The sequence below is a fragment of the Ochlerotatus camptorhynchus genome, unplaced genomic scaffold (assembly GCF_037179485.1).
Source record: "Ochlerotatus camptorhynchus isolate MF236.1 unplaced genomic scaffold, CSIRO-AGI_Acam_v1.1 ptg000124l, whole genome shotgun sequence".
Classification (NCBI taxonomy): Eukaryota; Metazoa; Arthropoda; class Insecta; order Diptera; family Culicidae; genus Ochlerotatus; species Ochlerotatus camptorhynchus.
Genome location: NW_027040614.1, coordinates 3418875 through 3444195, shown reverse-complemented (window position 1 = coordinate 3444195; position 25321 = coordinate 3418875). Strand labels below are relative to the sequence as shown.

At 39.1% G+C, this 25321-nt stretch overlaps 1 protein-coding gene across 5 annotated transcripts in view; it reads left to right on the top strand.

The window, feature by feature from the left end:
* The first annotated feature begins 341 nt into the window (after positions 1-341).
* The window catches only part of C3G (C3G guanyl-nucleotide exchange factor), a 92946-nt gene continuing 67966 nt past the window's right edge, over positions 342-25321 (top strand). For all 5 annotated transcript variants that reach the window (XM_065220350.1, XM_065220349.1, XM_065220352.1 and 2 more), the window contains exon 1: positions 342-901. In XM_065220350.1, the coding sequence (XP_065076422.1) occupies positions 442-901 (460 nt within the window). In that variant the 5' untranslated portion in view covers positions 342-441. The remainder of the gene's footprint in view (positions 902-25321) is intronic.

Below are 25321 nucleotides of genomic sequence, written 5' to 3'. Positions count from 1 at the left end.
ACTCCTCTATTCGCTTCATTAGAGCTTGCTGCTGTATCATGGATCTGCGAACGAATGTGTCTATAGATGCAAGATACATTCCACGATCTCTTTTATTTTTTTCTTCTTCTTGTGCAGGTGCATTCTGCACTTGTCGTCGTCGTCGTCGCCATCGGTTGGCTTGGCCGGCTAAAATATGTGCTTCTAATCTTAATGGCTCCAAGGGTAGTACTTGATTCTTTGCACGTTGGAGATTTCCAAAGGTGATTGTTGCTGTTGGTCTGTTGTTCGACGAATGGGAATCCGGGAGGGAAATCGATCGAGCGAGTTTCCTTCGAGTCACGATTTTCCTTCGCCGTCAGTTTGCAATCGATTATCGTCGCCTGGGAGAGGATGGATTTCAAGTGAACTGAACTAGTTTCAAACTTTGCATAGATACATCAAGATTTCACACGAGACAAGATGCCGGAGTTTGACGACACGTTCCTGTTTGAGTGTGCCAAATTCGAGAAGAAAAAGTGGAAATCCTACAACATTAGCCTCCGGCCGAGTAGCATAGTGCTGAAGAGTGTGAGCAGTTTCAGTCCTGGTGTGAATGAAAATAACAACAACAACATCAACAATAGCAGCAGCAGCAAAAAGTATCTGCTGGAAAATGACGGTGTAATTGTGGGTGGCCTGAGACCAACCAGCGACCCAAATGGGGAGCCGGTGGTGCTGAGAAAACGTGACCACTCCAAGCAACAACAGCAACAGCAGCACCGTAATGGAGCCGTCAGTTATCTGTATTCTAGTGTGAGTCCGATTCGTGAGAAGATTCTCGGGTACAACTTCAAACGCCACTCGTACAGTCCAGGGTTGTTTGCGGCAGCAGCAGCTGCCTCTGGCGGCGACTTAACACCAGTGCCATCTTTCGGAGAATGTAAGTACACAAATAGACATACGACTGACTATCACTTTCTGTTCAAACATGTACAATTTATTAACACCTTATAACGAAACATGCATTCGTGATGGCGTCTTAGGGCATTTGTACCGTTTAGAGGCAGGGGGTACGTACGACGAGTTTCTAAATATAAATAAGGCATTTGAATGACGTGAGAAAGCCATCGGCAATGGCCGGCGTCAACCTTTACAGTCCTACCATCACATGCACTCACACTCAGAGTGGCTAACGAGATACGAAACTACTTCTACTCTGCGTGCGATTGAAAAAGTGGTATTACTAAATAAAACATGATAATTGATATTGATCCACTTTTGGCGTCGTTCGGACATATTACGTCGTGCCCTTTGAGGATTGGTATAAGAGGTGTGGTGAAAGTTTCGAAATGCATATTTTTTACCCTTCGATGTAGCAATTCAATGCCCGGAGGGATTAGGTATGGGTCAAGATAAAATTTCAAGTTAAAGCTCGTTGTATAAAAAAAAAACAATGGATTGCCTGGCAGGGTAGCAGGTTACTTTTTAGTGGCTAGGTCACTATTTTCAAGTCAGGCACTGTTTACACCAAAGGTCACTAAGGTAAGTGAGCCAGTTTTGGCACTAGCGCTCCAGTTGTTGGCCCTAGGGCCTAAATCAAATTCTAAAAAGTGTTTCATGAGTTTAGTTTCGATGTAGGTCAAAATCTATGTTCTAACCTGGCATGGAAATACATTTGTTAAAACATTAAAACATTTTATATATAATATATGGCCAATTAGAGAACCACTAGGGCCAAAGACAGAAACAATTACCCCATTTCTTAAGATTTAGTCACTTATGTCACTTTTTTACGACCAATGAGAGCAAAGAATGATTTGGTTGATTTGGTAATAGATTTATGTTAGAAATATTCATTGAAAATCAGCGTGTAAAATCTGGCTGAAATAGGGTAAGTGAGCCAGGTTTTGGCCTTAGTGGTCCTCTATATGGTCTAATTTATAATTGAACATTTTTTTCATTCTTTTCACTCTTTATTTCCGTACATGGTTAGAGCATACATTTTTCCATAACTCTACGCAGATAAAACCATACAAAAATATTTAAAATTTGATTTAGGTCCTAGTTCCATAAGTTGGGGCGAACGGTTACGTTAACTGTCCAATTGGTTTTGACATAATTAGTTATATGAGTCATTCCAGCTCAAGTGGGTACCCCACCTGTGGTCGATGTCACCGATTTGAGCCAAACTTGGCCATAACGCTTATTTTGGCATTCTGAACAAACGCCTTTTTTGATTTTGCTATAAAGTGCCTAGATCCTTCTGGGCTATAACCCTGGATTTTCGAAAATTTTAAAAAATTTCAGAAGAAATTACTTCACAACCATAAAAGCTATTCGTGATCTTAGAACGTCAATTTGAAAGTATTATAATCGGTAATCAGCCTGTTTACTGTAGTTACTACAACAAAAACAAAATGGGGGTACACCTATGTGAATCTAAATTAAAAAAACCTTCAAATTAACGTTCTAAGATCACGAATAGCTTATTTGGTTAGCTAGCAGGCTTATATCAACAAAGGCGTTTGTTTAGAATGCTAAAATAAGCGTTTTGACCAAGTTTGGCTCAAATCGGTGACATCGACCACAACTTTTTTAAATTATGTACCCACTCGAGCTGGAATGACCCATATTTTAATATTATTTTTGTAACTTCTTTATCTAGACATTTGCAGGGTGTCCATTCAACCGTGAATCGAAACCAATCGGGAAATGACCGGGGATTCGATGGCAATCTCTACTTTAATCATTAAAAAGTACTTAGACTCAGGTACTTCGGAGTCTCATATTTTTTCGAAGTCCTGATGGGATTTTACCGATCAGACTTATAAAGTGACTGGACATTAGCCATAGGAACGTTAGCCATACGGATGTTTGCCATACGTTCGATTGCCATAAACACGATAGCCATAACAGACGATAGCAATTATTTTGTTTTATTGGATTTTTTAATCCAGTTGCAATACCACCGAGAAGTACAGAGGAATCATCTTCATGATTAAGACTTAAATAACTTTAATTTTATTAAAAATTGTAACATAATCTTCAAAATCCGTTTCATCGAACCCCGTCCCAAAATCGAACGGCTTTGTGGTTTTGTTGCCTAAATCTAACCATGCCAAAGTCGACTTTTTTCTCTTTAGAAAAATGCAATGGAAATTCTCAAATCATTTCTTGCTTTGAGTTGACTCCTTCTTTATACTATAAGTTGTTCTTTAACGGATAAATGCATTTAAAAATACAATCATAAAATACTCATAAATTATGTTGCTCTTGGAGTTGACTCCTTCTTTGTATCTTGAAGTATTCTATGGCAGATAAAAGCTTTTGAAAATTCTCAAAAGTAACGTCCTTCTTGAATTTGACTTAATCTTTACAGCATGAGCTGTTTTTGACAATTTTGTTTTATGAAAAATACAGTTGAAATATTCAAAAATTAATTTTCTGCCTCCCGTTGGCTAGTTTTTAACCTGGAAGTTGGTGAGCGGGCCTAATCTTATGCATCATAAGGACTGTACTAAAAAAAAAATGCACCAGTCAAAAGTGTTCGCCAAAAATTTATTTTAAGTAGGATTTTCTTGAAACTTTCAGGGAATGAACTAATACAGGGTGCGTGACGAATTTTTGCAGTAAATGGCATATTTGAGAAAAAATACACCAGTTAGTTATTCTAGCAATGAATTTTGTGCGATTTATTTTCTTTCGCAACATATGGAAGTTGTAAGTAAATTTATTCAAAAAAATTGCCTTCCCTTTCGACGACTGTAGTTAGACGCTTCCGGAAACTGCAGTAAGCACGTTTTAAAATGTTTCGATCCATAGATGTCATCACTGCCTTGATTTTAGCTTTTAGCGACTTAAGTGTGGTGTGAGGGGTTCTATTGGTATCCCGTTGGACGACGCCGTATACAAAATAATCCAACGGATTGATATCGGGACTGCTTGGGGGCCAAATTTCTTCCTCCCAAATTTACGAAATATTTTCCGTAAGCCATTTCTGTGCTTTATTAGCAGTATGAGCAGGTGCTCCGTCTTATCACTTTCCCAAGCCTTTTTTAATATTATACACTGTTCTTTCAGACACATTTACCGACCGAATTATTTCTTTCATGCATACTCCGGCGCGCAACAAAGCGACAACGGCTGACAGATTGCTCTCTTGTTTCGACATCTTTACGTTTACTCAACATTGTTTGTTTAAATCTTACACCTAACAGTATAAGCTATCCAGTGCTGCCAAATATATCTAAATCATGATGCACAAGCATGAGAAATTACTATTTGAAATTTACTGCAAAAATTCGTCACGCACCCTGTACATATGGATTATGTTTCGGCATAATTACTTTATTCAATTTTCGTTCCATCGCTGAAAGCCCGCACCTTTCCCTTAAGACCCCTCATTACATTTTGTGCAAAGTCTTCAACTCCAGCTCGTTCTTAAGCACCTTGGACGATTTTTGAACTTTGGCCTTCATTATGGCCCAAAATTTTTTCCACCGGACGAATCTCTGGTGAATTTGGGGGGTTGGCGGTTTTTGGTACAAAAACAACGTTATTGTCTCTGTACCAATCCAACGTCGATCGCGCGTAATGGCATGATGCCAGGTCCGGCCAAAATAATGTCTCGTCTCCGTGGGACCGCAGGAAGTGCAACAGACGCTTCTGGAGGCACTCGGTGCGGTAAATTTCGCTGTTGATGGTACCCATTGTGATGTACGGTTTACTCAGCTTACCGCATTGGCATATGGCCTGCCAGAGCAAGTATTTTTTGGCGAATTTGTCCACTTTCTTCTTCCTTATGTCTTCCGGAACATCAAACCGTGATTTGGCAACGTAGAACTCCAGCCCCGGTATCTGCTTTGCGTCTGCCTTGATGTAGGTTTCGTCATCCATAACCACACACATCGGTTTCGTTAACCACTCTCGATACAGCTTCCTTGCGCGGGATTTGGCCGCCGTGTTTTGTTGATCAGTGCCTTCCGGACCTTGAATACACGAAGCCCAGCTCGTTTCATGGTTTGCTGAACGAACCAGGCGGAACACTTTGCCTTCAGAGCCACGTCACGAATCGAAAGGTTCGAATTACGCTTGAAATAATCCAATACCTTCCGGGCCTTCACAGGGTCAGCTGTCTTCGATTTTCTGGGACTCCTTAATCGATTTTACCACCCGAGACACAGTTGTATGGGTGATTCCGATCCATCTCATGGTCGCAGTCGGGTTTTCCATGACGGCGTGCAAAATTCTCCGGCGATTTTCTTCTTGTTTCGATGACATCTCAATAACCACTGAACCGATTGTTATGTAATATTGCACATGTAAACAATTCACTCCAAACTAGTTATACCCAGATTTTCATCAATTTTTACCCACGGATGAAAAAGTTACACACGGATAAAAATGGTGCATTTTTTTCGAGTACAAGCCTTAGTGGAGCGTGGGAGACGGTCGGTTTAGGTCCGGCATCGTTGGCTCATGCCGTGGCAGAAAAGCGTCATGAGCATGCAATGAGGATTACTGAGCTTCCCCTTTTCTGATGAACCACTGCATGAGAAAACCAAAGATCTAGTCTAGCAGTGATAGTATCACACTTGTTACACATTTTTTTAAAAGCCGCGTCGTAGTACGCTTACGAATAGGCACTGAAGTTGGGTGCGATACTGGCGGGTTTTTCCGCAAATCACTCTTATTTTATTAATTTTTACGCAGATAGATTTATTTGGGTTTGCAAGGGAATTGTACTATTGAAATATTTCAGAAAGTGCCCAACGGTACTCCTTCTATTTGCGTGACAAGCTTTCATTGTTGTTTTCATTGAGGTATTACTCAGGGAACAATGTTAAACACCATTTTTGTACATGGTATTGTAACTAAACTTATATGTGCTTCATTTTATTTTGGGATAAGTGTTTGAACTATGGCTCGGGATTTCCACTGTGGCGTGCTTCTATTGTGACATACCCATACGTATATTGTGGTGCGACATAGTGGAAGCGTGTGAGCATAGTTGGAGCATATACCCTATATAATTTGAAAATCAGCTAGGAAACTAACATCAAAATGAAGCATTTTAGTCACTTGAAGGTGTCACCTGGGTCGAACTAAGATATAATAAATAGGTATAGGTCAAAATCAAAAGTACTTGAAACACGTTTAATTTTAGATTACAAGTACAAGTGCAGGTACTTAATAAAGCATGGGTTATGATTGAATAGGTGAATTAGAGATTTCAATTATTTATTACATTAGACTAATGAGATATCATAATCATCAAACGAACTTAAATAAGAAAATTTAGACAGCCTAATAACATTAAGTAGATTAACAAAATTAGGAATTATGATGCTTAGGGAGCCAACTAGCCTTTAAAGTTGTAGAATAAATCTTCCTATTTATCTCAATAAGAAAACGCAAGCAGACCAATAGCATTACTCAGTTTAACAAGAAGAGGAATAGTTGAGGAAATATGTAAAATTAGAGGTATGTGACAATTAATACCTTTTAATCTTTTGTAGGTATTGTTTTCCCCTGAGTTTATTGTACTCGATTACTATATTATTCTCTCAATACGTGAAATCTCTGATATATGCGGTTAAAGTATTTGAGTTAACTTATTTCTTAGTGTTCAAGTACTTGCATTTGTAGACAGCAGTCAATGTTAATTTATGAATTAAACCCTATGTGACTGTAAAATCTGGTATTGACGCATCGATGCATGTTTAACTTTTCGCGGCTGTCGGAATCAACGCGCCTACGTCTACGGAGCTTACGCAGAAGTGATTCGCAATTCGGTAGAGCTTGTCAAAGGCTTTTGAGGTTATGTAGTATAGAATTTGTTCGGTACGGCCGCGAAATCTTGAAATCATTGATACGTTCTTTAAATTTACTAATTTGATACAAAGCTCAGTAGTAAATAAGTAGAATATCTAGTGAGAAAACCAAAATTAATCAACTTGCCAACATAGGCTATCACATTTATTTTGGTGGCACTCTTTAAATGATAATGAGCCTTTTTTTTCTCGCTTCGGTTATCTCGCACGGCTTTCCGAATTCGCGCGGTTTTCGGAACTTACATAATTTAGATATTTCGTTCGAAACGGATTTACTTATTCAATCGGTTTACTACGCGGATGTATCCACGCGCACACGTCACAGCATTTTTTCCATAACTATCTTGAAACAATACACATGGAATCCAGTGTTCTGATTCAAAGCAGAGCAGAACTCTCAGTAACGAATTCTAAATAACTCATTCAAATTTCAAACTATTTCCAGCTTACACATTCCATATAATTTTGTAGCATCGTGGCTATCTCGATCCAAAAAACATCCAACCACCTACCTCAATCTAATCACTAGCCCTTCCCATGGCGATCATGTAGCCTGCATGTGGCGAGTCAGCCATTACCCCTCCTTTACTATCGGCCTAGGATTGATTTGCGCTCTTACTGCCCCACCCTGCGCTGCAAATTTAAAAATAAAAATGAAAACACTCAAGGTATTCATATGCAGGTTATACAAGCCGCCAGTTTATTGTAGTTTTTTTTTTTAATTCATAAAAAATAAAGAACTAAAAATATTTGGCAACAAATTCAGGATAGGGGAAATGTATGTAATGTCGGCCTAAGTGTCCCTAATTTGGGCCCATACATAAATTCAGCAATCGACTAAAATGTCAATAGCAACCAAAAATATCCATTAGTACCGTCCCAATGACGCGTTCATCTAGATAAAATGGATAAATAGCAGATTTTTAGAGATGGGCCCAATCTTAGATCCATAGGCCAACATTAGAGCCATTTCCCCTATATGAAACTGAAAATTAATTCAAATTTCCTTGGAATTAATCATTAAGCCATTTGATGTGAAAACATATCCCGAATTCTCTTAGGTACCAATTTAAAAACAATATAATCTTATTACTGATTCTAAATCTAGCCTACTAATGTGCCTTCTAATTGTATTTTAACGCTCTACATTTTCTTTCTATTTACAGGTACGTACATTGATAACTATTCATAATAATTATCATCACAAATACTCTGGTAGACATTGGTAAGATCATACAAATTTTGAAGATTCCATGAGATAAACAACAAACAAACAATTATTGTAAGATGTAAACAACCATCAGCCCCATCGCAGACCTAGTATTGCCCCCTCCCCCTCCAAGGTGCAAGCGGTTCATAGTTAACAGACAGGGATCCGATTGGACCTGTGGTTGGCCAGTTAGGACGGGAAAACCCGTGAGAGGTGGCTTTGCGGAAATTCGGATTCACTGGGAAAATTATCAATTCCTGGAAATAGACCTAGAGATCCGCGATTTTCTCTAAATAGCACACAATCACGACATCACTACATCAATTCTGCTACCTAGTGGCCAGGAAACGGTCCTATGGATATCCGGAATCACCGAAAAAATGGTCAGTTCTAGAAACCAGACCTAGAGATCCACGATTTTTTGTAAATTGTATGCAATCATAAGCTTAGAGAAAATATGTCATCACCATATCGACACTAATGTTGGCCTATGGTAAATTTCCTTACAATAGTGCGTCTTCTGGGGGGCCTCCCTTAGCTCAGTCGGTAAAGGCGCAGCTACAAAGCAAGACCATGCTGGAGGTGGCTGGGTTCAATTCCCGGTCCGGTCTAGGAATTTTTCGGGTTGGAAAATTTCTCGACTTCCCTGGGCGTGGGCATATAAGTATGATTGGACTTGCCACACAATTATATCAATGCAAAAATGGTACAGGCATCGAAAGCATTCAATTAATAACTGTGGAAGTGCATCTAGAACACTAAGTTGAGAGCACGCAATAAGCTAATATGCGATATGCAATAAGCTTGAAATGCGAAGAAGAAGTGCGTCTTCTGGACAATACAAATGGATCTTTTTGGTTTTGGTTATCGAAAAATGCTTTCCTTCGAAATTAATGTAAGGGCCCAATATTAGATCCATCGGTATGTTAGAAGCTCAATATCCACCTAGGTACCTGCATCGTGCTCCATCGGTTTGTAGAAAATCTTCAAAATCTTCATCAATATTTTTTTCTATCTATCTAGAAATCTTAAAAATTACCATAACGATTTCAAGGTCCCTGGTTTTAAGGGCTATCTGAACGGCTCAGAATGGCTCAATGTATACACTACCCGTCATAAGTGATGACTGGCGTGGAAAAATATTGCAACACTCGTTAGAATATTGCATCACCCCCAAAAAAGTTTAGCATCGCCCAAGAAAAGTTTATATTTTCACTAAAATTTGAACAAATTCACTGTATCACTGTTAAATTATTGTAGTAAACATTCAGAAAGCCAGAACTAGGCTATGAAAGTGTTGCAGAAAGTGATGGCTCCCGGTAGAGAAGTTAGATATCACTATGGATAGTACTGAATCATTTCGAGCTAGAAATCATTTCAAATTTATTGATCTAGTAGATTTTCAGGTCTGATTCACATCAAATTCATGTGATTCTAAACTGTTCAGGTCTGATTCACATCCAATTCAAGTGATTTCAAACTTTTCAGCTCTGATTCACATCAAATTCAAGTGATTCCAAACTTTTCAGGTCTGATTCACATCCCATTCAAGTGATTTCAAACTTTTCAGCTCTGATCCACATCCAATTCAAGTGATTTTAAACTTTTCAGGTCTGATTCACATCAAATTCAAGTTATTCTAAACTTTTCAGGTCTGATTCACATCCAATTCAAGTGATTCTAAACTTTTCAGGTCTGATTCACATCCAATTCAAGTGATTCCAAACTTTTCAGGTCTGATTCACATCCAATTCAAGTGATTTCAAACTTTTCAGGTCTGATTCACATCAAATTCATGTGATTCTTAACTTTTCAGGTCTGATTCACATCCAATTCAAGTGATTCCAAACTTTTCAGGTTTGATTCACATCAAATTCAAGTGATTTCAAACTTTTCAGGTCTGATTCACATCCAATTCAAGTAATTCCGAACTTTTCAGGTCTGATTCACATCAAACTCAAGTGATTTCAAACTTTTCAGTTCTGATTCACTTCAAATTCAAATCATACCAAACGTTTGTGTATAGAATCGCAACGACTTCACGAGATTCTAAACTTTTCAGGTCTGATTCTCCGTGGAGCGATATTATTCTTATGGCGGGTAAAATATATTAAATGATTTACTATTTTTCATAGTGATTTCAAACTTATCTACTAAGGATCAATAAATTTGAAATGATTTCTAGCTCGAAATGATTCAGTACTATCCATAGTGATATCTTACTTCTTTACCGTGAGCCATCACTTTCTGCAAAACTTTCCTAGTCTAATTAAGAGTTTTCTGAATGTTTACCACAATAATTTAACAGTGAATTTGTTCAAATTTTAGTGAAAATATAAACTTTTCTTGGGTGATGCTAAACTTTTTCAGGTGATGCAATATTCAAATGAGTCTTGCAATACTTTTCCACGCGAGTCGTCACTTATGACGGGTAGTGTATCTAATGAAAACATAAACACACGATTTCAAGGTTATTTACGGTGAGTCGTTCTGAGCCGTTCAGATCATCCTTTTGCCTTTCTCGTGTTGTTTTACCATTTTGTTGAATCTAGAAGGTAAAATTAGCTCATAAGGGTCGTCAGTTAAAGTTGCAATGTCAAAAAAGGTTGTCTAAGTTGCAGCCACTTCACAATTATTGACCTCAAATTTCATAAAAATGATTTGGAAATCTTCGTCGGAATAGCTCTCATGTTCAAGTTTAAGAAAAATCCATGTCCAGGAAGCTAAACTCCATTTGAGTTGTTCAACGAAGATTCACAGCCATCCATCCATCCTTGAAACAACCTTTATTACCTGGCATTGACTTCATCAACGACTCCGCTCAGACAATCGTAATGACATAATGGGTATTGTGTATATGATCATCTCTATCCAAATGCCATCGACTATTGATCATCATCATCCCTCTCCATAGCAAGTCGTCGCCGTGTGGTACTGTCTGTTTATGGTCCTTTGCCAAAAACAAAACCTCAGCGCACGCAAAGTCTGTCTACCCGTGCATGCATTGTATAATCGTCGCCATTTGCCCCAAATCGGAAGAAATCCCTCGACGTGCGCCGCAATAGTCAATCGCACGAATGTTTTGGAATTGCCGTGTGAGAAAACAAACGCTAGCTTAGCTACCTGCCATATTATTCCATCTAGGTATTTGTTTTCGTTTGTTTTACACTACACAATCTCCGACGAAAAACGTGATCACAATAGAAGATAAAATCTATTCAATCATCTTCGAGACGAGCATCATCGGCACACCAATTGGCTTGCAATCAAACGCATAGTGGACGTTAATCAAGTGACGCATTTTCGATTTGCGGTGATTAATTTGTGCAAACAACCGAAGCGCAAAAACCCTGACGACGTAGCTTATTCAATCGATCACAAAAGAAAGTAATGATCCAATCTACACACATTCAACTGTTTCGAACTTTATTGCTCGTGCTCAGATCAGTTGTGTACTCTCATCTTTAAGTAAACAAACCACATCAATCTGTCAAAATCGAGGTTAGATTTGAATAGGTGCGGCAAATGTCACCTCAACCGCTTTCATCACACGCGATCTGTTTAAATTTCTAATAACTAAGCGCGATTGGCAGCATAGCAACTTTGTGTGCATGTGTTACGCAATGGACCTGACCGAAGGTTTCCCCGCAGGCGACCGAAGCAACTGTAATCCGTCGAGTGTCACACTTTTCTATCAGGTTTTTTGCCGGCTCAAACAGTCCGACGAAAGTAACGCGCGCGTAGGTACATTTGGGTAAACAATCAACCCCTCACCGGTTGTCACGAGAAGGTGTCAAGGCGGCTGAGGCAATTTTCCACCGTAGCCATCATAGGCTACTTGGATTGGCACTTCGCGCGCGACTGAGATTGGTCAAGGCGAAAGGAAAAGTGTAACCAATTATTGGCCATAATGGAACAATGCGACGAAATTGATCTGTCACCTTCTCCTCTATGCTAGTGGTTTTGTTTACATGGGAGCACCCGGTCCACCGCGGTTAATCGACAATAGAAATGATTAATGTCGACTACTGTGGGGCATGAACGATCAAATTACTTCGTTTTTCTGCTGTGTGCAGTTCACGCTTACGAAACAATCACCCTGCGCTACAGCCTACCTGCGTACCAATGATCGGTATTGTTTTCATGGCAAGCTAGGATCATCGCGAATTTAAAATGGATTTTTCTGTGGCTTTGACGTTACGTAATTTACGGTCGGAAATGTTAATGGGATCATTTACAGTTAAGTCCGATCATCGAATTCTTATGCAAAGAAGGCCAATCCAAATTTGCACAAACTGCAGCGATCGGAAAATATATAGTGTGGCATGCACATTCGCATCGCCAATATTTTGGTCCGGCTTGGGGCGGGCAAAAACATCGCGCGATTGGGAGAAAGCGGCTCACTGATCGCCAACAGCCAACTGGGAACTGGAATGTCACGTTTTATGCAGATATAAACAAGTTCACAATTGGAACTGAATGCGCGCACAAATAACTGAAACTGTGCGCGCACGTATGCACAATATCTCCGGAACGTTAGAAAGAAGAAACAAAAAAATACGATCGGTGATGAACTTTCTTATTACTTGTTTTGCTCGGGACGTTTTCGATCGTAAACGTAAGTTATGAATTTTAAGTCCGTTAGCTTTTTAATGCACGATAAGCGTTAGAGCGTTTACCGAATTTGGTTTGCTAAAATATCGTAAAAAGGCGTTAACAAAGTTATAGGTTGAGGTGGGAATTGAACCGACACTTTTTTACGAGGGTACTAAGGATAAAATTTGCTGCCGCTGCCTGCCCCCCGCCGGGTTCACAACGGTCATAATTTCTAAGTGCGAAAATTCCACTTCCATAAACAAATCAACCGAATTTGATCGAGGCAGAAGATAAACTGGCGCTTCCTATCCATATTTGTCGTAAATAAAAACGCACCCATCATTCATTGGCGCTCGCTAAGCACCGGTCCGGCCCATAATTATACGATGTCTTCCTTCTTGTTCGTAAACGGAACTAAACTACCGTCGTCCGCCCACAGGAAATTTGTCCACTATAAAACTGTCAGAAGTAATCAAAACATGGATGGCCCGAATGAAATGTTGTTTCGTATTTCGGACCCGTTTATAATAATAATGTAGCAACTTTATAGTTAAAGAGTGCTATACCAGCACCAGCTACCGTTCTGGGTATAGTTTATGATGTCACGAAAATGGACAGTCCCTCCTCGCCCTTCCAGGCATTTGTAAGTTTAGGGGTAAACGAGTGACGGATTATGTGCTAGGCCTCATCAACCAATCATCAACCAACTTATGATTTCAGTCGGGGAATCACCTCTGTTTTGGTTTTCGGTTGGCTGTTCGTCTTATAAATTAGTATTGGGCTATTGTTTGGAAATTATCGATTCATTGATCTTTTTCTTTCGGAACAGATCACTGCACGCAGGAGCTAACCTCACTTTTCACTCTGCTCTTTTTCGTCGTTCTCCGGAAGAATAACAGGGATAGCAACGAATAGATGCCAAATCAAACTCGGCAGAACTGTCACTGTTCGTGGGTGCGGGGTGTAGTCGCTATATTTATAGTCTAGCGGATAGCATTTGGATCTATCAAAAAGCGGAACCTATTGAATATATTGTAGACCAACAATTTAAAAATGTGCTATCAACCAAAACTCTGATAGTTCTATGTTCTATCCTCGCAAACCGAACGCAAATTAACAGCAACTTCATTCAAAGTGTTTTTATGTTAGGGGAATTTACGTATTCTCGGCAACCTAAGCAGCGACCTTCTTTCTATAGCCTTTTTCTCTAAGGAACGCACACATATGCAGTATTGGTTTGTTTACAATCTTTTGCTGCCAGCTGCTTTAACAATTTCAGTCGAAATAATTGTCAAAAACTGTTTTGAAACGCTTTTACAAAGCTCCAATCTTCTCTAGTGAGAGCGAGTATTGTCGGCAACCAGTTTTTCTTCGGCAACCGTTCCATTTGAATTGCATGTAAATCTGCTGTTCTATTATCGGCAACTCGAAATCAGCTACAATTTGTAGTGCGTGTGTTGCATTTCAAGAAAACCTTGCTAGATTGCTTTTTCTCAGTGGTAAAAATATAGTCAAATTGAAGCTGAAAGCAAGCGGCGCCGGTGGTGTAGTGGTAAGCGTGATTACCTCTCACCCCAGCAGGCCTGGGTTCAATCCCAGTCGGTGCCGCCGGGATGTTCTGAGGCATAACATCTCTGATCACGCCTTCCTTCGGAAGGGAAGTAAAGCCGTTGGTCCCCGGTTCATGAGTTGATGAGTCGATAGGTAGGGTCCAGGTGTGGAAGCTGCCTTCCTGGCGTCGGTAGCATTGGTGCTCAGCACGGAAAACAAGATCGACGGAAAACAAACCAAAGGAAAAAAAAAAAGAAGCTGAAAGCATAAAGAATCGTTTGCATGCATTCAGCGAAGTGTTTTCGTAAGAAAATCCAGTGAAAATAGTGTTTCAATTTGGGTTACCGAAAATAGTCTGTCTTGCCGAAGCCGTCATTTCCCCTACTTCATACGTGAAGTTTACGATTTTCAGATTTGGTTGGAAATGCTATCTAACATGAAGCTTGAGTGTGATAATCTATTAGCTAGAGAATGGTTCGAAAAGGGTAGATAGATAGTTCCGCTAGAGTACGGCGGTATGAAAATTGAAAATGAGCGAAGGGCCGTCAAACGCACACTTCTTTGCCTAACTCGTACGATGTACGAGGAAATTTGCAGCAACATCAAGATTGGGGAAACTTTGGTGTTGGTTTGCGTAGGCGAGGCTTGAGTCACCAGAAAAGGGTGTCCGAAGTTTTGTTCGCAAAAGTTGCTCTTTTCTGTTGTTGCTCGTGATATGCTCGCTATTTGACAGCGGACTAAATATAGCCAATATAGTGCGGGGTGCTTTAGGTTATGTTTCGTGCGGTGATGTATTAACCTATATCTGAATTTAGTTGACAAGAAAGAATTAGTGAAAACCGGACCAACCAGATTCTGAATTGCATGAACAGAAAACTACGCAATCTATTTGATCAAATATAATCGGGCGCAGTTCTTTTCGCCGCTGGTTTTTACACCAATGGACAATATTCATCGCCAAAATATTCTTTATTTTAAAATAATCGTCCGCTTAAAAAAATTACATTTCTAGAACAGTTACATAGGGGAAATGGCTTAAATGTTGGCCTATGGATCTAAGATTGGGTCCATCGCTAAAAATCTGCTATTTATCAATTTTATCTAGATGAACGCGTCATTGGGACGGTACTAATGGATATTTTTGGTCGCTATTGAAAATTTAGTCGATTGCTGAATTTATTTATGGGCCCAAATTAGGGGCATTGAGGCCAACATTACATCTGTTTCCCCTACACCTTAATAGCTATGTTCACTTTATATAAAATAGTTATTTTATGGCTCATGTGATGTAATAAACATTATATAAGCATTATTTTATACTGATCCAGAAGGATTTTGTTACTGTTAATCAATCATATTGAACTTTTATAAAACATAACGAAAATTTTTTTTATATAATTTGTACAACCCTCATATGTTGCGCTTATGGTTGCTTTATCTTCTGACCACTGCACAGTGGTCCAGAATGCAGATTTAGGTGAAATGATGTGTTTTGAGCTACAAATGGTGAGTCGACAAACTGGAAGGAGTGTTGTCTCAACAGCTCTGGTCCTCACAAGTTCCTACCTCACGCTTCCACGGGTCAGCCGATGACAAAGACCGCCAGCAAAAGATGCTGGTAGCGTAGCCTGGGCAATGTCACCACGATAAAAACATGGATCCGGATCGTGGTGATAGCAAAGTGAGGAGGTGCGACCCTCGAGCGTCTGTTCACCATGGTGGTGCGGCTCAAACAGCGTCTGTCTCGGAGCGAGCGGCTGAATAAGAAATGCTGTATCACGTCAGCTACACCTAAGGTGGCAGCCCCACCAACATGATGTAGGTATCGCGACCCCGGTAAGGTAGCATACTGAAACCCCCAACATTACTCAGAAAAACGAAGAAAGAGAAAACAACGAACGGAATTTTCGGCAACCGACCCGGCAACGAAATAAGGACAATGAATGGAAACTCGGTACTTGGAATGTCAGAACCTTAAATGAACCTGGACGAGCGGGCCTTTTGGCTCGTGAACTGCAAAAAGTGAATGTGAGCGTAGCTGCTATTCAGGAAGAACGGTGGCCTAGATCCGGAGAACGTGAATTCCGGGCGGTGGATCCCATCGCCAACACTTCCTTCAAGTATCATATCTATCACAGCGGTGGCGATAAGGCAGAACATGGAGTAGGGTTCATAGTGATCGGGAAGCAGATGAAGCGTGTTATGCGGTGGAGACCGGTAAGCGACCGCATCTGTGTATTAAGGATTCGGGGCAAATTCTTCAACTACAGCCTGATCAACATCTATGCGCCAACCAACGATAAATCCGATGACGTGAAGGACGCGTTTTATGACAGTCTCGATAAAACTTATGATGAGTGCCCAAAACACGACGTGAAGATTGTAATCGGAGATGCAAATGCGCAGGTCGGGAGGGAAGATTTCTTTCGTCCAATCATTGGTACAGAGAGCCTACATACAGTAACCAATGATAACGGCCTGAAACTGATAAACTTCGCCGCTGCTAGAGGTATGGCCATCAGTAGCACCTACTTTGCACGCAAGAATATCCGAAAGCACACCTGGAGACACCCAAATGGCGAAACTAGCACCCAGATCGATCACATGTTGGTGGATGGCCGGCACTTCTCAGATGTCATTGATGTAAGGACTTTTAGGGGGCCTAACATTGACTCAGATCATTATCTTGTTGTCTGCAAAATTCGGGCGCGTCTATCGACCGTTACGAATTCAACGAACCGGAGATCGATGCGTTTCAATATCCATCGCTTGTCAGTAGAAGGTGTTGCTGCAGAGTACCGCCAGAAGCTTGATGAGCGGATTAGCGAAATCAACGTGAACGAGGACCTCAACAATCTGTGGAACACAATCCACGGAGCGGTGAACACAACAGCACAACATTTATATCGCTGTGAAGCAACTGTAAACTCTAGAGGGAATTTATATCTGTAACTGAAACCAGTTCGATTTTGTTTGCCAACCTGGTTAAAATGTCATATTTAATTATCTTAAAGATAAATCGTCCAGCTCAAACCTTTGTAGGGGTAAGAGGTGGGACCATCATCATCATCATCATCATCATCATCAACAAGAAGTGATAGGTACAGCTCAAAGACGACCACGTAATGGCTGGTTTGATGAGGAGTGCCAGAGGTTGACGGATGAGAAGAACGTTGCCAGAAGCCGGATGTTAGTGTCTGGTACCCGGCTGAACAGAGAGCGGTACAAGGTAGCAAGGGCAGCTGAGAAACGAACCCACCGCAGAAAGAAAATGCAATACGAAGAACGCGTGATTGCTGAGGCGCAAGAAAGTATGGAACAGAACGATATGCGAAGGTTCTACGCGACTGTCAATGGTGTGCGGTGTAAAACAGCGCCATCTCCCGCCATGTGCAATGACCTTGAGGGGAATTTGCTGACAGATAAAACAATGGTGGCTGCCAGGTGGAAAGAACATTTTGAGACATTGTTGAATGGAGAGAGTGAGGGAGTATCGAGGAACAGAGTAAACATCGCAGACGACGATCAAGCTGTGGAGTCTCCAACGCTAGACGAGGTTAAAAAGGCAATACGTGAGCTGAAAAACAATAAGGCTGCTGGGAAGGAAGAGCTCCCGGCCGAACTTTTCAAACACGGTAGTGAGCAGCTGCATCAAGCAATCCACCGTATTCTAACGAAGATATGGGAGGACTAGCTGGTTGGATGGCCTCATTTGCCCATTATTCAAAAAAGGGCACAGACTCGAGTGCGCCAATTATCGAGGAATAACTCTTCTGAATTCGGCGTACAAAATACTGTCACGCGTTCTGTTTAACAGATTGAGACCTCTTGAGGAGTCCTTCGTTGGTGAATACCAGGCTGGTTTTCGTGAGGGCCGATCAACGACGGATCAAATGTTTACCCTGCGTCAAATCCTTGATAAATTCCGGGAGTACAACTTGCAGACTCACCATCTGTTTATTGATTTCAAAGCAGCATACGATTCAGTGAATAGAAATGAGCTTTGGCAGATTATGCTAGAACATGGTTTTCCGGCGAAACTAATTAGACTGATTCGCGCAACGCTAGATGGATCGAAATCAAGTGTAAGGGTTGCAGATGAGATTTCGACCTCGTTCGTGACCTTAGATGGATTGAAGCAGGGTGATGCACTTTCAAACTTACTGTTCAACATTGCTCTTGAAGGAGCGATTAGGAGAGCTGGTGTGCAGAGGAACGGTACCATCATCACACGATCGTACATGCTCCTTGCCCTTGCGGACGACATCGATATCATCGGAATTGACCGTAGAGCAGTGGAAGAGGCGTTTGTGCCTTTTAAGAGGGAGACGGCGAGGATTGGGCTCACGATAAGTTCTACCAAAACGAAGTACATGGTAGCCGGTAGACAGCGTGGGAGCAATAGTGGTGTTGGTAGTGTAGTGTTGTTAGATGGTGAACAATTTGAGGTAGTGGAAGAATTTGTGTATCTTGGAACACTAGTGACATGCGATAATGATGTTACCCGCGAGGTGAAGAGACGTATTGCAGCTGCAAACAGGGCCTTTTACGGATTACGTAGCCAGCTGAAGTCCCGTAGCCTGCAAACGAAAACGAAATTCGCTCTGTATAAGACGCTGATACTTCCGGTAGCCCTCTACGGCCACGAATCGTGGACGTTAAAAGAGTCTGACCGGAGAGCATTTGGTGTCTTCGAGCGTAAGGTGCTGCGAACAATACTCGGCGGTAAACAGGAGAATGGCATCTGGCGGCGTCGCATGAATCACGAGTTGTACCAAGTGTATAACGGTACGGATATAGTGAAGCTTATAAAACACGGCAGACTACGGTGGGCTGGGCATGTAGTGCGGATGCCGGAAGAACGACAAGCAAATATTATATTCAGCAGAGAACCCGGTAGAGGTCGTCGACTCCGGGGTAGACCTCGGACACGTTGGCTATTTGCAGTTGAGGAGGACATCAGGTCGCTAAACGTTCATGGCGACTGGAAGCGATTGGCTCAGGACCGAGTCCAATGGAGAAGAGTACTTCGTTCGGCGTTGAATCAACCTGGCGATTCGTAGCCCATCAAGTATCAAGTAAGATGTGTTTTGAGCCTGAAATTGAAACTTTAGACTAAAAGTCTCTTCTACAAAGTTGTTTCTTATAGTTGGGCCCTCATTTTTATGACAATGAATTCTAGGATGGTTCTTATTGTCATTAAAATCAAAAATCTAACTTTTTTTTTTGAAGAAATTATGGTATACATTCTTCGGCAAAGCTATAGCTGAGCTAATTTCAAGCAACTTAGTTTAACCAAACTTTTTTTGTCTCTTAAATTGACCGAATTAAATCTAATTTCATTAATAGAGTTAGGGTGTCTCTAAAAAGACAGTTGTTTTGCCCAAGTTTTCTTATTTCAAATTTCTCAGCAAAGGTGTCTTCAAAAAACTTTGTGTAGAGTATCTCTTCTAATAAAAAAGATTTACCCAAATATAGTAAAACATATGAATACATTCAAATTGATTTTATACGAGTTTAAAAAATAACATACCTCCAATTTTTTCATAGCATTGAGAATAACATACGCCCTTTCAAATACCGTAAAAAAATTTTTTTTTGTTTGCCCCAACCAGAGATATTAAATAGAAAACGTAGAAAAACGTCAATTACTATTGATCGGCAAAAGATATTGACAAGCTTTGTGCAGCAAAAATTTGCGCCTTCTATAGATCTAAAAGTTATTTCATGACACCTTTGCTGAGAAATTTGAAATAAGAAAACTTGAGCAAAACAACTGTTTTTTTAGAGACACCCTAACTCAATTAAAGAAATTAGCTCTAATTCGATCAATTTTAGAGAAATGTATACCATAATTCCTTCAAACAAAAAAGTTAGATTTTTGATTTTAATGATAATAAGAACCACCCTAGAATTCATTTCATAAAAATAAGTGTCTAACTATAAGGAACAACTTTGTAAAAGAAACTTTTAGTCTAAAAATTCAATTTCAGGCTCAAAACATATCATTCCACCTAAATCTGCATTCTGGACCACTGTGCACTGTCGCAGCGAAAGGGGGAGGAGAGGGGCTTTAGGTTCCTCATCCCAGAGCTTTGAGCTAAATATAAAATTATCTTTTTATACCAAATGTGCATCAACTTTTACACTTTTTCATATGCACAGAATGGGAATCGATTTTAGCGATTTTTGCTATGGACCACTTATCGTTCAATCCTATTGTATGAAAAATATCGATGACATGTTTTTATGTTCAAGATCCCCGATGATAATTTAGTGTAGAAGTATCAACATGCATAGAAAATCGTTTTCTATTAAATCGTGGAAATTTTGGAATTCAAATTGTTAGTACTTAGTTCATTGTAACAAGCATGGGATGATTTTAACCGAAGAAAAATAAATTATGATCTACTGCACAACTAAATTCCCTAAAGTATTAAATAAATTTAACAATTTTATTTTAATATTTTGATTTGCCCTGGAAGACCCATTGATTTTTCCCCAACAATTTCGTCCGACTTCTCTGGAAGTCAACTTGTTCAAGATTTTAAATCCAACTACTCCAGGAAGTGTCATCCGACTTCTGTAGGATTTTGTTTTTCAAATTTCCCCGATTTCTTCTGACTTTCTTCAGGAGTTAGGTACTTAGACCTTGAGAATTTTCTTCTGATTTTCTTTGAAAAATTCTTTAGACATCTCTTGGAAGTTTTGGAACTGTTTGGAAGATTCTTCCAACTAATCCTAATAGTTTATTTTCTATTCCCCCCGAAAACAATCTTAAGGCCATTCCTGGAAATTTATTCTAGTTTTCTTGGAATGCTTACCTCAATTTTGTTCCATCTTTCTGTTCCAGTTTTATTAGGATGTTTTTACGACTTCCACCAGAAGAGTCCTGTGACTTCTCCTGGAAGTTAATTCCAGTTTTTCTAGGCTTCATCTGGAAGTTTCTTCTAGCTGACGTTGGCCAATTCTAACGATTTATCTTGAAAGCTCCGTCCGAGTTCCCCCAAAGGTCCCGCTGACATGCGCCGGAAATATTTGCCGACTTCTTCTGGAACTTTCTCAGAAAAAGTTTTTCCGTCTTGGATGTCAGGAGATTGTCAGCTTCCTCTGAAAGTTTCTTTTAACTTTCTCCGGAAAATTTTTCTGACTGAAGCAGTCAGAAAAATTTTCCCGAGAAAGTTAAATGAAACTTTCAGAGGAAGCTGACAATCTCCTGACATCCGAAGCGGAAGCTCTTCCCAACCTCTCCAAAAAGTTTCTGTCAGCACCCATTCGAAATTTCGATCAATGTGTTGATAGTTCTTGGCAGAGTTAATTTTCCGGGATTGTTATATTCAGAAGTTTTCCAGACTGTTTCCTCTCTTGAATTTGGTGAGATTGTGAGAAATCGATTCCCAGGATGTAACTGGTGCTTACATTTTTTTTTATTAACACCGTGGAACTGCAGGAACTTTCAAGAAGTGCCTAGAATTTCAGAGAACTTCACCGGTGCCAAGAGTACTTCAGAAATAAAAAGAACTTGAGGGCAGTTGTGGAAACTCTTGAGATATTTGGGGAGTTTCAGATATCTTAAGGGCAGTTTCTGTAACTTTATTCCAGACTTTTGGAGCAGTTTAAAAATCTATAAGAATGAGTTAAGCTAAATTCAGGATAGTTCCATGATGTGCTATAAAAAAAAATCGAGAACCCTTAAGATATTCCAAGCAGGGAAGTACGGAGACCTGGAGAGAATTTCTGAAAACTTCAAAAAAAAATCCAGGAACTTCACAGAAGTCCAGAGAATTTCAAGGAAGTTCAAATGTGTTTACGATTATTCCATTTATTTCAGAGTATAACTGAGATTTTCGATAGAGTTGAGAGCTTCAGGGAAGCTCCGACAACATTAAGACAGATCAGAGAATCAAAGGTCAGTTCAAATATTTTCATAAAAATTGCAGAAACCTTAAGGAAGTTTCGAGAAACTCAGGGAAATTCCGGAATCTTCAGCAAAGCTACGAGAGAATTTCGGGAACCAAAAAAAAATTATATGAACACCTAAAAAGCGTATGAGTACTTTAAAGATGTTATATCATGGATATTTAGTTAGAGAAAATTATTAAAAGAATTGTGAGCAAGCACCGATTCAAGAAATTTCAGAGAACTTCTAAGAAATTTAGATTATTTTAGATAGTTCAATGATATTCAGCGAAGTTCCGAGTACTTCGAGGACGATGTTCAGATAACTTCAGAACAATCCCATTAACTTAAGGAAATTTGCAGCGACTTACAAGGAGCTCCGGGGTATTATGGGATATTCCGGGAATTCTATGATTGATTCGAAAACTTCAGAACAATCAGGGAGTTATAAATATATAAGAATATTTGCTGGAACATTAAACAAATTTAGAGAACTTCAGATAAGCATAGAAAACTTCAGGGATGTCCAGATAAATGAGTGATTTAAGGCAAAGTTCCGTGAGCGTTTATTTAGCTTATAAAACTTAAGGAAAATTGTGGAAACTTCAAGGCAATTTAATGAATTTTCGTTTAATTGTGACCTCTTATAAAAAATACTGAGTACTTCAGGGCAGGGTTGCTTCGACTCACTTGCTATAAAAAATTGTTTTTCGGAATTATGAAATCGTTAGATGTTATGAAGCTAATAAGTACTTGTAAGTTACAAGAAGAGATTGTAAAGTATGTGTTTGACTCATACAACCAGTTATTTTTGTTTTCAGAGGGTCACAATTTGCGATTTTATTATTCGTGAGCGCTCACTCTGAGTGAACGCTCATGAGTCATAAAATCGTTGATTTTGACTCTCTGAATTCAAAATTGACAGGCTTTATGTGTCAAATATATACTTTCCAACCTCTTCTTTTAGTTTACAAGTACAAAATATCATTATAACGTCCAATGATTCCATAATTAAAAAAAAAAAAAACATTTTTTATAGCGAAGTGAGTGGAAGCAAGCCTGCTTCAGGGTAGTCTAGAGAACTTAAACGAAATTCAGAAATCTTTTTGGTAGTTTTAATAACATTTGGAATGTTTAGACTATTGATGAAGTTATGAATTAGTGTTGATACTTTAAGGGCTGTTCCACGAAATTCAGAAAAATGATTAGAACTTTAGGGAAAATCAAAGAACTTTATTAATTATTCCGTATCATTCCACCAAAATTACGGGAGCAAATTTAATCAATTGTTACGGGAGTTAAATAAGGAATTTCAGAAAAACTTCGAAAACTTCACAGATTTCGAGAACTTCATAGTAGTCTGCGAAACTTAAGGGAAGATCCGAGAATTTCAAGAACTATCATGAAGATCAGCAAAATGCGAGAGCTTAGTATGCTCCAAAAAAGGGGAAATTTCACGGGGTTTTCAGTTCCATTAGTTTCAGATAATTAGCGGTTATTAAGAAGTTTCCAGATTTTTATAGAATTTCAAAGATGTTAAGAAGATTATTGAGATCTGCATATAAGTTCAAAAGTTCGCGGAAGCTTAAACATGTTTAGGACAGTTCTATTAAAATCAGGGTGTACAACAGAGAAGTTTCATAAATTTAAAGAAGTTTCGAGAACTTAAGCGAATTGTTAAAACTTCAGAGAACTTTTCGTTGATTGTTAGGAAAATTGACGAAACTTTATGAAGTCCAAAAAAATTCAAGGAAGTTTAGAGATTTGATGAGAAGTATTGTGAGCATCAGGCTAATTTCTAAAACTCAGAACTGCCTTGAAGGCAGAATGCACTTGATATTTTTCTCAGAGATTTTTTCCCAGAACTCTGTTGGAATGAGGTCCGTAGAAATTAAAATTAAATTCCGTGAGCCCTTAGGAATTTGACTCAATGTTCTTGAAAACTTCTTGAAGTATTATAACTTTTAAATCCAGAATTAAAAAAAAAATGTTCAAATTAAGAATACCCTTTCAAGTCTCTGAGTTTTATAAACTTATTTGTTGCTGAAGATTAGTCCACTTTGGATGTATAAAGCTCAATGTGTTATAAAAAAAACGAGAAAAACTAAATGTTTGTTTTTTAAAATGCATTTTTTTCGTTTAAATATCCTTATCCTAAGAAAAATATTAAATTTTGTCATTTATGATTAAATTCCCTGAAACTTTCAGATATTTTCAGGAAAAATTAGATTCCATGAAGATTTGCGGTTTTCCAGGTTTTACCAGATGATATACACCCTGGCTAATATTTTGGGTTTGAAGATAAATTTTCTCTTGAGTTTTACCCTTTAAAGCTTCATATCTTACATAAGTGTTTATGAAATACTAATTGAATAAGTCTAAAACATCAAACATGTATTTGGTGTGCCATCAGAACAACCACTTTTCGTCTATTAGGTCACTTTTTAACAATTATAAGTCACTATTTGGTCACTTATTTCTTCAACATGGTCACTAAAATCATTATTTTTGAGAGTATTGATCGCTACCAGCCCTGAATACTCCATGCAATTACTTTCAGGTACTCCCAAGAATTCCTTTGGAAATCTCCTCAGAATTCCTTTGGAATACACTTTAAATTTAATTTTGATTTATCACCGGAACTTCCATCGAATTCTCCTCATAATTCTCCAAAAATTATTGCCCGAACTCCCATGGAATTTTCTACAGAATTCTTTTAAAATTCGTCTTAAAATTCACCTGCAACTTTCATCACTATTCCTAGTCAGTATTTCTTGGCATTCGTTAAGTTTTCTTTTCTTCTCTGATGGAATCGTGCTTCGATCTCCCGTAGAATTTATCCTTAGAATTAGCCTGGAATGCTCTCAGAACTGCCTTGGAATTATTCTGACATTTGGTTAGTAATTATGTTTAAATAATCCTATAAATTCTCTTCTCACCTTGGCATTCTACTTTTTTAATTAGATTAAAGTTCTTCTCATTCACCTCAGAACTCCGTTGAAAATCTTCTAAGCATTTACCAGAAATCAAAAGGTCGTCCGAAGCATTCCATAGATTTCGCTTTAAGTTCTCCTCAAAACTAAGATGGAATTCCAGTCAGAACTGTCTTAGAATACTCCTTAGAATTTACTTTAAGTTTACCTCAACATTTTTACGAAATTCCAGAATCATGAGGATTTTATTCAAACACCATGAATCTTGAATGTTTTCCAAAATCCATTACATTTGAATCTTCGTTCCAGAATCTTGAAAAAGCTTGGATTATTTTTTA